The sequence below is a fragment of the Aspergillus welwitschiae genome, assembly GCF_003344945.1.
Source record: "Aspergillus welwitschiae strain CBS 139.54b unplaced genomic scaffold BDQ94scaffold_21, whole genome shotgun sequence".
NCBI lineage: Eukaryota > Fungi > Ascomycota > Eurotiomycetes > Eurotiales > Aspergillaceae > Aspergillus > Aspergillus welwitschiae.
The window spans coordinates 415,813-428,289 of NW_020798715.1; the positions used below are offsets into that span (position 1 = coordinate 415,813).

At 52.7% G+C, this 12,477-nt stretch overlaps 5 protein-coding genes across 5 annotated transcripts; 2 read left to right on the forward strand and 3 right to left on the reverse strand.

Annotated features, from left to right (window-relative positions):
- Positions 1-56: 56 nt before the first annotated feature.
- On the reverse strand, positions 57-1,669 carry BDQ94DRAFT_160341 (uncharacterized protein; the record flags this gene model as incomplete). The annotated part of the gene is made up of 2 exons (XM_026769204.1): positions 57-1,261; positions 1,366-1,669. The coding sequence occupies 2 exons, from the start codon at positions 1,667-1,669 to the stop codon at positions 57-59; spliced, it is 1,509 nt and encodes a 502-aa protein (XP_026625017.1).
- A 61-nt stretch (positions 1,670-1,730) lies between these two features.
- On the forward strand, positions 1,731-4,586 carry BDQ94DRAFT_160342 (uncharacterized protein; the record flags this gene model as incomplete). Its single annotated transcript, XM_026769205.1, has 8 exons — positions 1,731-1,850; positions 2,202-2,432; positions 3,130-3,312; positions 3,476-3,732; positions 3,875-3,997; positions 4,152-4,156; positions 4,245-4,286; positions 4,495-4,586. 8 exons carry the CDS (start codon positions 1,731-1,733, stop codon positions 4,584-4,586), a joined length of 1,053 nt encoding a protein of 350 aa, XP_026625018.1.
- A 363-nt stretch (positions 4,587-4,949) lies between these two features.
- Positions 4,950-6,535, forward strand: BDQ94DRAFT_146187 (M20 family metallopeptidase). Its single transcript, XM_026766785.1, has one exon. It carries the CDS (start codon positions 5,062-5,064, stop codon positions 6,310-6,312), a length of 1,251 nt encoding a protein of 416 aa, XP_026625019.1. The 5' UTR covers positions 4,950-5,061; the 3' UTR covers positions 6,313-6,535.
- Positions 6,525-9,098, reverse strand: BDQ94DRAFT_180096 (glycoside hydrolase family 47 protein; the record flags this gene model as incomplete). The annotated part of the gene is made up of 3 exons (XM_026773544.1): positions 6,525-7,826; positions 7,882-8,526; positions 8,603-9,098. 3 exons carry the CDS (start codon positions 9,096-9,098, stop codon positions 6,781-6,783), a joined length of 2,187 nt encoding a protein of 728 aa, XP_026625020.1. The 3' UTR covers positions 6,525-6,780.
- A 571-nt stretch (positions 9,099-9,669) lies between these two features.
- rpt4 (proteasome regulatory particle base subunit RPT4) lies at positions 9,670-11,729 on the reverse strand. The gene is made up of 4 exons (XM_026766786.1): positions 11,358-11,729; positions 10,869-11,255; positions 10,351-10,807; positions 9,670-10,285 (listed from the first exon to the last, which is right to left on the reverse strand). Exons 1-4 carry the CDS (start codon positions 11,572-11,574, stop codon positions 10,165-10,167), a joined length of 1,182 nt encoding a protein of 393 aa, XP_026625021.1. The 5' UTR covers positions 11,575-11,729; the 3' UTR covers positions 9,670-10,164.
- Between the last annotated feature and the right edge of the window lie 748 nt (positions 11,730-12,477).

The window sequence follows — 12,477 nt, forward strand, 5'->3', positions numbered from 1 at the left end:
CCCGCAGTCTGTCTATGGTCATTAAATGTTTCCATGTTCGTGTCAAGGCGGTCGAATCAGGACCGTATAACGAGATCCTGGAAGAACTTGACAAAGTTGCGTTTCAACGAACGGGTGCGACATAGTCCGGATCCATTTGCTGCTGGGGCGATTTTCATAGGACCCACGATCTCGCCATCGCCCAGCTCGGGGAACTTGTCGTCGTGAAGGCGTGGGATCTTGACCGGGTCACAAGGGTCACAGTGGAACTTCATCAAACTCAGACGGGGTCCTTCTGTCACTTCTAGCTCAGACAGCATCGCCTCATGATGGCGGCGCCATTCGCGGTTGATGGATTCCCATTTCTCCTCTGTGAGCTTGTAGATCGTGGAAGTAACCCCATAATGTTCACCAGTCCGGACGAGATGCCGCATGAAGTTGCACTGAGCCAAGTCCCAATCTGCGCGCAGCTGTCCAAACGCTCCCAGGTCACAGGTCTCGGGTACATAAGGCTCCGGCTGGATGGTAAAGTTGGCATGACCGAGTCTGTTCGCCCATTCGTCATTTGGGTCGGAAAGCGTGAATGGAGGCGCGTCTCCCGAGACCGTCCGTACCGTACTGGCTCGTGGACGATTGAATGATGAGACAGATGGCTTGGACGAGAGGGGTGGCGAGGGCAAGTCTGCCAACCGCAAATCTGCGACAGCGCTGCAGACAACTGGGCCATCATCTACCATGTTGTCGGCTACTGAAGGGGATTGTAACGGAGAATGGACGCGGGACGCGGTCTGGTAGGATGGTTCATCGCCCATGAACGGTGGCAGTAGGGGAGTCGTTGCTTGAGGGGCCGAATCCTCTTCCTGGCTGTACCGGTTGGCTTTGCTGATGTCAATGGGTTGCGTGCCGGCCTCGCTAATGGCCTCCTCAAAGATAGTCCTGGCAGGTGAGGGAGGAACCTGCATTGAGTTGACGCGAGTGAAAGAACCTGTAGTAGGACTGGCTATGGCGGATGATGCTGAATTAGTGCGGGAACGCAGCTGTGTTGCGAATACATCTGCACCGTCCAGGCCATCGGAGGCACGTTTGGGCTTCCAGCGAGTGGAGATGGTGGAGATTCGGGAGCCGATGCGTGAAAGACCCCGGGCGGAGATACTGTCGGAACGTCGATTCCTAGGCGAATGTGTAAGATCCATGCCGGCATCCGTTAGATCGTAGCTGTCAGAAGCATCGAAAGATGCGTAGTATGAATCTTCGGCGACCGACAGGCCTTGGTCAAAGTGTTCTGTAGAGCAGAAGTCGATTAGCGAACGAGTAGACGAACATCGGAGAATAAAGCAGGAGAAAAAGGAAAGGCACGGGGGCTGGGAGCAAGGGCAAGTAACATACGGAAATAATCCTCCTCGAGGTCCCTGGGCTGAGACCCACAGGGTTCTTCCTTCACTCCTGTCAAGGGATTCCGCGACGAGCTCTCCATCGAGTTCCCGTGTCCTGGGGATGAAACCAGGGACGAAACCGAGCTGGAAAACCGCGTGTGGCCCTTGGCAGAAAAGAGAGACACAGCGGGTGAAACAGGCGTGGAGGAGTTGGTGGTCCAGGGCGACGGAGGCTGGCGAGATGACGGGGACGACTCAGCCATGGTTTCAAAACTATCGCGCCGTCTGGTATCTAGAAACTGAGCGGGTTTTAACATGATGGACGAGTCAAGACTACTGGCGTGGTAGTCAGGCTGGCGGTGACTGAAGATCGCGCAGATGGTGAGGCTTCCACTTCACGTGCCGGAACAGGGCGAAACGGACGTGAGGAGGAACAACGCGAAACGCAGGGGAGGACAGAACGGAGTCGATTTGAAGGCGGACGGAACATCATCCGGTGTTCGATTGATTGCCCAGACCGGCGGGGAGATGTATTTTCTTTTGTTTGTTTGAACTACCAAGAAAAGGCGGTTCAAAGAAGCGAGAAAGAGAGAGTGTGGATGGGGAAAAAAAAGAAAAGGACGATCGATCGGACCAAAGAGACACCACGAGCCCGGGAAGAGCGTCCTTATTGTTCACGAGGAACGAGGTTGGTCTGTGACGTGGTGGCGTGGCGGTGGAATCGCGAGATTGCCTTGCAGTAACAGAAGCAGCGACAGGCTCTGATGGATAGAGGAGAGAAAGAGAAAGCGCAACTGACAGGCTTCCTGACTGACGCTGACTGCTTGAGATTGATTGATTGACTGACAGGCTTGGCCCGGATTGAAGAAGTACGGCCTGAAGGAAGGAGACGCTGAGAATCCGTTCGCGCTGGTAGGGCAGACAAAGACGTGGAGCCTGTCGGAGCACCCAGTCAACGAACAACTGGCCGGGATTGTTCGTGAAGCCCAAAGGACGCGGCTGACAGCACAGTGGGCCGCAGTCAATCGGAGGCTGATGATTGCGGTGAGGTTACAGGATCCGACTCAAGGGGGGGGGAAGGTTGGAGGTTGGAGGGGGAAAGGGAGGATGTTGAAGGAATGCTTGGGGAGGGGAGAAGAAAGGGCGATTAGGAATCTAGGAATCGGAAAGGATGAGAAGATATGATGTGTACTAGAGAGCAAGAGAAGAGAAGAGAGTCGAGTAACTGATGAGGGGGCGAGGAGAGGGGAAAGATGAGGAGAAAAGACGAAAAGAGGAGGCGATGAGAGAGAGAGAATGAAAGAGATCTGGGAGCACAGACAAAGCACGTATAGGCAAATAGCAACAATGACAACAATGTCTACAACCCAGCGCAAGAGGAGGGAGAGAGAATGCGTGTGTGTGTGTCAGGAATGTTGCTTCATTATTGATAGCTAATATTCTACACGGCGCGATGCGATGAAAATCTTCTTGTGACACTTGACAAATGAGGCCCGGTTTTTTTCTTTTTTGACAGCATCCAGTCGACCTTTTTTCCTTTAGAACGTTGCCCCAGTCGATCCATTGGATCGCAGTCTTAGCCCATCGTCACTAATTCTCCTTCTATCGGAGCTATCTAGCCTGCTGACTGGGCCCAATTTTTCCCTGTCGACCCAGCCATCTGACAGGCCAGTTTTAGGGCTGTCGATGGGCAAAAAATAGAAAAAAGAAAGGAAACAGGGAAAAGATTTTGGAGAGAGAAAACCAGAACCAACAGGCTAAAACCACAGAACCACAGAACCACAGTCAGGGTGATCGTCGGGTTTACACTAACTCAGACAGGCTTCTGAGGGCTCCGTTTCGCTGCGTGGCTGGGGAACCATGGATCGGGCTTCAGTGGCCATGGCTCGCAATTGTTCTTTGGGCTTCTGTGGCCATCGTGGGTCGGAGAAGACACGCGGTCGAATGGCTACTCCGGAAAGTGATAAGTTGTAGCAGTAGTAGTAGTTAGTGTTCGTATGTGCTAATCCGTGAGCTGCTCGGCAACAGAGTCGACTGGGATGGTTCGAATAGAAACACGCGCCGGATGATGATATCCAAGTCGCAGTTGTGTGTGGTGGATGTCTGAATCCTCCCTCAGACAGGTTTCAACGGCTGCACATCGGCCGTCTCCAACACAGCAAGCGAGGATGGAGACGAACAGAGAAGCCGGACGAACAAGGGAACTCGGAGAGGGGACTAGTGGGGACTGGAGAGGAAGTTGTCTAGACTCTGACCGACTCGACTGGTCCAACACAGATGCATCCCCCCATCGGATAGACAGAGCTCCATTCCTCTACTGCTTTGTGAACGCGCTGTGCGACCCCTCAATCCCCGTCGTCATACCCCTTCAGGGACCAAGGTAGAGTCCCCGAAAGTACGACGACCTATCAACCGTCACTTCTCACACTACAGATTTGACATCGGACCAGTCCCGACGGAACAGCAGGTTGGAATAAATGGGAGGGAAGACAGCAGGGGGTGTGGGAATGAATAGTTTGCAGTGGCCGGAGCTGTTGTGCTTCAATGCGTGAGGGAACGCAAGAGATTGAGAATTTCGCCGTGGCACTGCTTGGGTACTGGACCGCGCCCCCAGTTCTGATGATGACAATATTGGCTACCTTCCTGTTATGATGACTATTGTTTCTTTATCAACTAGTAAACTAAATACTATACAGTAGAAAGTGAGAGCCAGGTCAGCAGTGGGGATGAGGAGAACAGAAATGGGATCCCTCAACTTGCCTTCTGATTGTTGATATTCATTTGTGTGAGCATTCAAAGATCTGGTGCCGACGTCAGATCCACATGGCTTCAGCGCCAACCGACCGGAACCTTGCCTCCCTCAACTCTGATGGTTTTTTTTCCTTGGTTCAGTCCAGCTCGACCGCATCAAGAATGCTATTCGAGCGGGTGGAAGTCCGGCGCTGTTCCGCGGAAAACTCCAACGGTAAGGGATCTTGGCGCTACGCTTCCTGGGAATCTCTGTTGATGGCCGGCAATGACGGTCGGTATGTTTTGTAGTTGCCGCCTGTTCTAATCCTCAGTATCTCATGTCCGCGATACACGATGGCGATCGGACAAAAACATGCTGTATAATTGTATTCCGTACACTGTAGAAGAAGAGGATTCCAGGGACGTCATTCCGCCACGCTGGGGACGATTCTCGATGAGATTTCGGTATTCTTGACGAGTCGGCCGACTGCTGAACTTAATTGAGCGGATCGTTGCTATTTCCAGTTGATTCTACATCATGATGTTGGTGGACCACCAGTCCAAACAGGACCACTCAATGCTCTTCTGTGCATCGACAGAGTACCAAGTGAAAGTACGGAGTACTACTGTGTATATGCGTCGTAGCGCATACTCTGCATCAAGCTGGTGATCTATACAACGATCCATCTTACTTGTAGATTATCTAGAAAGTAAATGGCGTGACCATGCACTAATTCCCAATTAGGCAGGTCCAGACCGACTGACTCACCTCCTGCCTGAATGCTGCCTGTATCCTCAGGCAGCACTTGCTTATCTCCAATTCGCGATTCCATTGAATCCTCATCCCAGCATCACAAACAATATTTCACCTAATTCTCGATCCCCCTCAACAGTCTCCCTCGCATCAGCCAATTGACCTCCATCATCCATCCAGGGAATGCCTCTGCCCTTTCCCACTCGCCCTTAGCCACTTAGAACCATGAAATCCCCCATCTCTCTTCTCGCGGCCGTCGGCGTAGCCTCGGCTGCCTCCCCGCAAACCCTCTTGTCCCTCGCCTCCACCGCGTCCGACATCATTGACGCCTCTCCTTTCCTCTCATTCCACCGCGACATCGTCCAGATCCCCTCCATCTCCGGTAACGAGACGGCCGTAGGCACCTTTGTGGCGGAATTTCTCGAATCGCACAACTTCACCGTGATCAAGCAGCCCGTCCCGTCATCCTCCAACGGCGACCCCAACCGCTTCAACATCTTCGCCTATCCATCCACCTCGCCTTCCCAAGACCGCCCTGACATCCTCTTGACCAGCCACATTGATACCGTACCCCCCTTCATCCCCTATGGGTTCCATGATGACGCAAACAACAACTCCAACATTCTCATCTCCGGCCGCGGCACCGTAGACGCCAAAGCCAGCGTCGCCGCCCAGATCTTCGCCGTCCTCGACACCCTCGAGTCCAACCCAACCGCCAGCCTAGGCTTCCTGTTCGTCGTCGATGAAGAAGTCGGTGGCCTCGGCATGCGCACCTTCTCCGACAACTCCACTCTCAACCCCTCCCCGTCTCCCTACCACACCGTCATCTTTGGCGAACCCACCGAGCAGGCCCTCGTCGCCGGCCACAAAGGCATGCTGGAGTTCCCCATCATCGCAACCGGCCAAGCCGCTCACTCGGGATACCCCTGGCTCGGTAGTAGCGCCATCTCCGCCCTCCTGCCCGCCTTATCGCGGGTCGATCGTCTAGGCAAGATCCCAGAAGCGGAGGGCGGGCTCCCCGCCAGCGAGAAATACGGTGAAACGACCGTGAACATCGGGCGCGTGGACGCTGGCGTCGCGGCCAACGTGGTGCCCTCGTCCGCGATCGCTGAAGTGGCGATCCGTTTGGCAGCGGGGACGCCCGACGAGGCGAGGGAGATTGTTGCACGTGCGGTGAGAAATGCCACCGGTGGTGACGAGCATGTGTATTGTGACTTTGCTGCGTATGCTGGTGGGTATGCGCCTCAGGATCTGGATACAGACGTCCCCGGATTTGAGGTCACCACGGTGAATTATGGTACGGATGTGCCGAACCTGAAGGTCTCCGAGGGGGTCAAGCGCTACCTGTATGGCCCCGGTAGTATTCATGTCGCGCATGGTGATAATGAGGCTATCACTGTCGGACAGTTGGAGGAGGCAGTCCGTGGGTACAAGCAGCTCATTGAGGCTGCCGTGCAGCGGGCTCGCAGGACTTAAAACTGGCCAGCTAGCCATTAGCCAGCTGGCTACTAGCCACGACGTGTATATATAACGAGGAAACGATAATGATTGTTTCTCTTCGGCTGACTACTAGTAGTACGTATTCTGTATATAGAATATATACACCCGCGGGGAAGTTAATGTATGTACCAAGAGAATCTATCGTACAGACAGACATCCAAGCCCGAAGCCAAGCGAGCAACAGAACCTAGTTGTTGTAACACTAGTAGCAATGCCAGATGTAGAACAAAGTAGATAATAAACCCAAGTCCCTGCCTTGGATGTAACCAGCCAGAATGCAGGAGCAATATATAGCAGTACATATAAGCAAGCATCAAACAAAACAAATCAAGAGATGATCAATCAATTCGAGATATCTTTCTTTTTTGTTAGAGGGATCTAAGGAGACGTAGTCCAAGAGAGAAATATATAGAAGCATAAGAAAAAAATAGATAGTCAAAGAAATTATACCGACTCCTCCACCTCACTGGATGTTGGTATCGTCCGACTCTTCCTCATCCACCCGGTCTTCAACTCGCCCGTTGGCTTGAACCGCGGGAGAGGATGCGCCTCAGTATTGAATACATGGTCTTCGAGAGAGATAAAGTCGCGGTCCGAGAATAGCAAGTAGAAGTATTTAAGCGTCTCGGCCATCCAGAAACTCTCCATGTTGTCGCGCTTCACTGGAGGGTTGTCATCAGCGTTTGAGAGCGAGGTGAAGCCCGTGATTTTCTGAGGTTTTGGCTTCTGAGTTCCGCCGTCTTCTTCCTCCGATGATGATGTTGAGCTGGACGCGTCTTCTTTGCTGAGTTCATCGACAGGTATGTCCTCGACCACGGCAGTATGCTTGACAAAAGACTTGAACATCTCCCAGCCCCAGTGTCGGTAGATGTCGTCTCCGGTGATGCGATACATGTAGAAGAGGGATTCGACGGTCTCTGGGCGTTGGAGGTTGTGGCGGTCTTGTTTGTGGATGTTGAGGTCGTCACGCCATTTGGTGGAGTAGTCGCTGACGGGGTAGATGGATTTGGAGAGGAGGGGGAGTTCGCCAGAGGCTTTTTGCTGGCCTGAGCTGGGTTTGGCAATGGTCGAGTCTGGGTACATGTCTGTTTCCATGACGCGAGGGTCGTCGACATTGAAGTAGGTGATCTCTGGTGCGAGGCCGGTCTTCGTGATTAGATACGTTGCCCAGCAGGTCTTGGTTAGTTCTCGGGCTAGAAGAATCTCTTCCTCCTGGCGTTGACCCCAATCGGGTGACTGTCTTGCCTCGGACAGAGGACGTCCGCCAGTTGCTGCGAGAGCGATGGTGCCGGGGTAGAAGCAGACTAGGTGGTCCATCTTGGGGGAAAGGACTCCATGCAGCCCGGCAGGGCGTTCGCCCAGCACAGTCAACCTGGCGTTCTGTGTATAGGTGATCAGGTGCTTGCGCACGCCGACGAGGGACTCATCCCACATGTCCTTGTAGATCGGTTCAGTCTCTTGCGTTTGAAGGTACTGCTTGATGAGGTATTCTAGGAAACATCGGTCAGCGCATTGAAGATTCACGCACAAAGCCATCATGTATACCATAGTATGAATCGCCTCTACTGCCGAGACGGATGTTATCGCCTTTGAATTCGCCGGTTTCTGGATATACGTAGATCGGAAGCAATCCGTCTTCCATCTTCTGGTCGTCCACGACCTCCATAACCTTCTCCACAGCCTGCCAGTACTCGGCCTCGCCCGTCAGTTTGGCCAAGTACTTGAACTCCAGCTGGAGAGTAGTGGCTTCGGCAGTAGATGAGGCACCATTATCCGCGTACGAGGGAAGGCCCTCCGATTTGTTCAAATTGATGCTTGCATACGGGATTCCAGTGCCGGATTCAAAAGCACCCAATAGACGGTCTGCCAGATCGGTGGCCTTCTCGATATACAAGTCTTCTCCCGGCGCGCCTGTATCGTCATCCGTAAGCGGAGCTAGCTCGGGATAGTTCGTGGAGAGATAGTGTGCGGAAAGTAAGCCTCCCAGCATGCGAATGGTAGTCTCGAAGGTATTCACATCGTGGTCCTGGTTGTATTGCAACGAGTTGTGGATCCAGCTGCGGGCATGTTGCACTCGCGACGTCAGGTTCATAATCATCAAAGTGTCCAGCGCATCAACAATTATCCACCCCATTCCTCCTTCAATCATGTGCCGACCATTTTTGGCAATTGGGTGGTATTCATCGTAACCTAATCACCAGCAGACAAAGCCATTGTCAGTCACCACATCCAAGAATCAAGAGGTTAATTCCAGCCAGAAACTTACCCCACGCATTAGCCGCATAACCATCCCAACTGACAATGAAGACGTCGCGCACTTTCTCCCTCCTTGCTTCCCAGTCAATCTTCTCTGTCACTGCGCTGCCATCGTATGGTGGTTCCGACTCCTCAAAACTTTGCACCCACTTCCAGAGCTCGGCGCCCTTCTCCGCGTCCGGTGTCTTCCATTCCGGCTTACCAGAGCCAGAGTAGTACCACAGAGCGAGCAGGACGAACAGACATAGCCCACTATATATGATCTTCCGCCGCCTGGCTCTCGGACCGGTGCGTCGTGGTGCGAAGTAAGGTTTGTCCTTGTACATGGGGAGAGTGCGGTCGCCGGCGAGGGGATTGTTCAGGGAGTTGGAGATACCAGTCGGTGGCGAAAACCCATAGCCAGGCAGCCCGTTGGTCCCAGGGCTTCGACTAGCACGCCAGTAGTTATTCTGGAACGGTTGCTGAGACGAAAATGGAGAACTGTTCCGAGGGGCCTGGAAAGACATGACCACCACCGCCAAGCTTCTACTACTATATCTGTCCTCTACCGAGGGAGGACCACACCTCCGACGCGCTCCAAGTCCGAGAGAATAGGTAGCTTGTCGGATTTATTCGCATAGGTACAATGTGTCTTGCCTCGGATTGAAGCTGGTGCTCAGGCAAGGACGTCGCTCTGCGCCTCGAAGTGGTTACAGGATACTCCGTTCGTTCGTATAGGTAGGTAGTCTGGGGTAAGCCCCAAAAGTAGTAGTCGGTATTGCGGCAGGACTATAACGGGAGGAACGGTTATATCTAGTAAGGAAAAAGGAGGGGCCATTCAACGGTTAGCCAAAGAAACACTGTGAATTACTGCAGTGGTAGTGAGATCTCAGAGTAGATGGCAATATTACCGATAAAGTTAGCAGCCCCCAATCGAACCAAACATCCAACGTCTGCGATTTGGATGACTCGGTCGCAAGTTAGGTCTGTTGATCTCCGCGGACGTCTCCCGATGCACACTAATGGGCCATCGATGGTTCCCGGACAGAAAGATACTGAACAGGTGTCAACTACTCTGAGGAGATGTTTCGGCGCCTAGGGAACTGATTCGAGCATTACATAAAAGTGAGGGCAGCCATTCCGATGGACGCGTGTAAAACCCATGTGGCGCCTAAGCTCAACTTGTCCTCAGCGCATGGATGCCGATCCTTGGTCGCGGCCTTGGCGGTAAACGAACGGCATTCACTGTTCCTGGAGAAGCAGCAGCAGCCATCATTATCATCAATACTAGTACTTAGGCTCGATCGTCAGTTTCAACGCATGGCAGAACATTATGTTTACCCGGTCAGGGTCCAATGCTCGGGTCCATGCACCTTCTTTGCCTAGTCTGTGGGGTAATTCCCCCATGTGATGATCTGGGCTACCACTTAATCCTACTAACCGGAGTACAAAGCTGCAAACTGCACGGCATTATCAATGCATGGATTGTGTACATTATATGAGCATAAGTAGATTTGGGGTGGGCTTCCCATAAGTTGGAAATAATAGCTTTCTACATCATGGCTAATTCTCAGGTATTCAATCAAGCGGGCACTACAACTTCTGGTATTCCAGCTTGCCCTCCAACTTCTTCGCCTCAGCCACCTTGCGGACCGCTCTGTTGAAGTCATCCTGGTTGATCGCGTCCCGGTAATCCTTGATAGCAAATAGACCACTGTCTCCGAGTTAGTCCTAGTCATGTAATAAAAATGGCAGAGCAACAACGGGAAATAGACATACGCTTCCGTAACGACGTTGCGAAGATCAGCACCGTTGAGTCCGTCACTCATCTTCACCACACTCTCGAAGTCAATCTCGCCATCCAGTTGAACGGTGCTGGAGTGGATCTTCAAGATCTCCAAGCGACCGACTTCGTTGGGCAGGGGAATCTCGATCTTGCGGTCGAGACGACCTGCTCGCAGCAGAGCCGGGTCAAGCGTATCAGGCCGATTCGTGGCCATGATGATCTTCGTCTTTCCAAGGTAATCAAAACCATCCAGCTGGTTGAGAAGCTCCATCAATGTACGCTGGATTTCCCGATCAGCCGAAGTACCCTCTGAGAAACGTCTTCCACCGATAGCGTCAATTTCGTCCATGAAGATGATGCAAGGCTCGTGTTCTTTGGCGTATCCGAACATCTCTCTTATTAACCGTGCAGATTCACCGATGTATTTGTCAACAATAGCGGACGAGACAACTAGGATGAAGTTAGCGATCTAGGCCTACCTAAGCCCGCGCCCGGAGTTGATTATGTATACCTTTCAGGAAGTTGGTCTCCATTGAGCTTGCCACTGCTCGTGCCAACAACGTCTTTCCGGTACCCGGAGGACCGTAGAGGAGCACACCCTTGGGCGGCTTGATTCCTACTCTTTGGAAAAGCTCGGGGTTCTTGAGCGGCAACTCGATAACTTCTCGGAGCTCGCGGATCTGTTCGTTCAGACCACCAATGCCTGCAAAGTTGATCTGGCCTGGGTCCTCCAGTGACATGTTGTATACCAACGGATCAACCTCTCTCGGGAGCATTCTCATTATAGTAAGTGTGGTCATATCGAGGGCGACACGGGTGCCCTGCTTTAGCTTTGCCTTATCGACCTTCGAGCGGCAACCGACGACATAACGCGGTCCGGATGATGCCTTGACAATAACTGGATCAGGTCAGCCACATACCGGCAAAGAGAACGACAGACGATGGACAAGGATCTGCCCGGAGTCGAGGTTATATTGGTGAGAAATAGGGATGAACATACATCTCTCCTCATCCAGCTGCTTCAACACTTCTCCGATGATCTGGCCGACGCTTTGCAGCGCCTTGATGTTCTCTTCAGAGATATCGAACTCTCGTTGCAAATCCTTGATCCCCATGCGAAGAGACTTGAGCTTGGCTTCCCATTCTCGGAGCTCGAGCAGGCTCCTCTTGTAATCCTCGAGCGCCTGCTCTCTCTCCGGATCGCTGGCGCCGTTCATGATGTAAGGCAATCAGGGAGACCAAAAAGCAAAGCGAAGTCGAAACGAGATCCCCGGGGTCTCAGAAAAACAGGTTAATGACCCGGGAGGGTGAATATGCAGATGGATTGATAAGGGATAGGCCGGTTGACGGTACTTGGGATCTTACTGCATCCAGCTCGGCGAGCTGTCGAGGAGCTCACAGCAGCCACCAGCTCATTGTGATCACATGACGCTGGCTCATTGACAATGACATAATCATTTGTGTATGCCTGAATGGTTGGGCTACAAGGCGACAAGGCCACATATTTATCACTAGCCGCAGTATCTATTATCCGGCTTGTTGTTTTTCAGGCACCCAGGTGTCTGTTTCGTGACCGCGGGCATTTTCGTCATTACGCAATGGAAGTTTCCAGACAAGAAAGCGCGCTGATGGGTTTCCCACCCATTGAGGGGCATCTGGAGGATGCTCTCTCAACGTGTGAGATAGATCGTAATTGATATGATTGGTAGTACATTGACCCATTCAATTGGTCCTGGACGCTTTACAGAAAGTTGGGGCTACTGATGCCGTTGGAGGGGTAGGTGCGGATTGAGTTGTGTGGAAAGGAGGGGTTAACTGCGCCTACTTACAGGTGGCAGGATGCATCTGCGATCTGTATCAGAAGCATCATTACTGTCATACCAGCTTTAGCCGTGGCCCAGGCCGGGAAGAAGACATGGAAAAAGGAGCCATGGAGTATCGTCAACCCCGTCCTGAGTAGCAACACCCGCCTTACCCCGAGGGAATGCGGAAGATCTCGCTGGGGAGGGTAGCAGTCGAAGCAGCTTCAGCCAGCGAGAGCAGCGACAGATGCTGGCTGCCCCACCATTCCCTTGGAAAGATTCGGAGGACGAGACCGTGAGCTTTCCCGGGGCACGCCT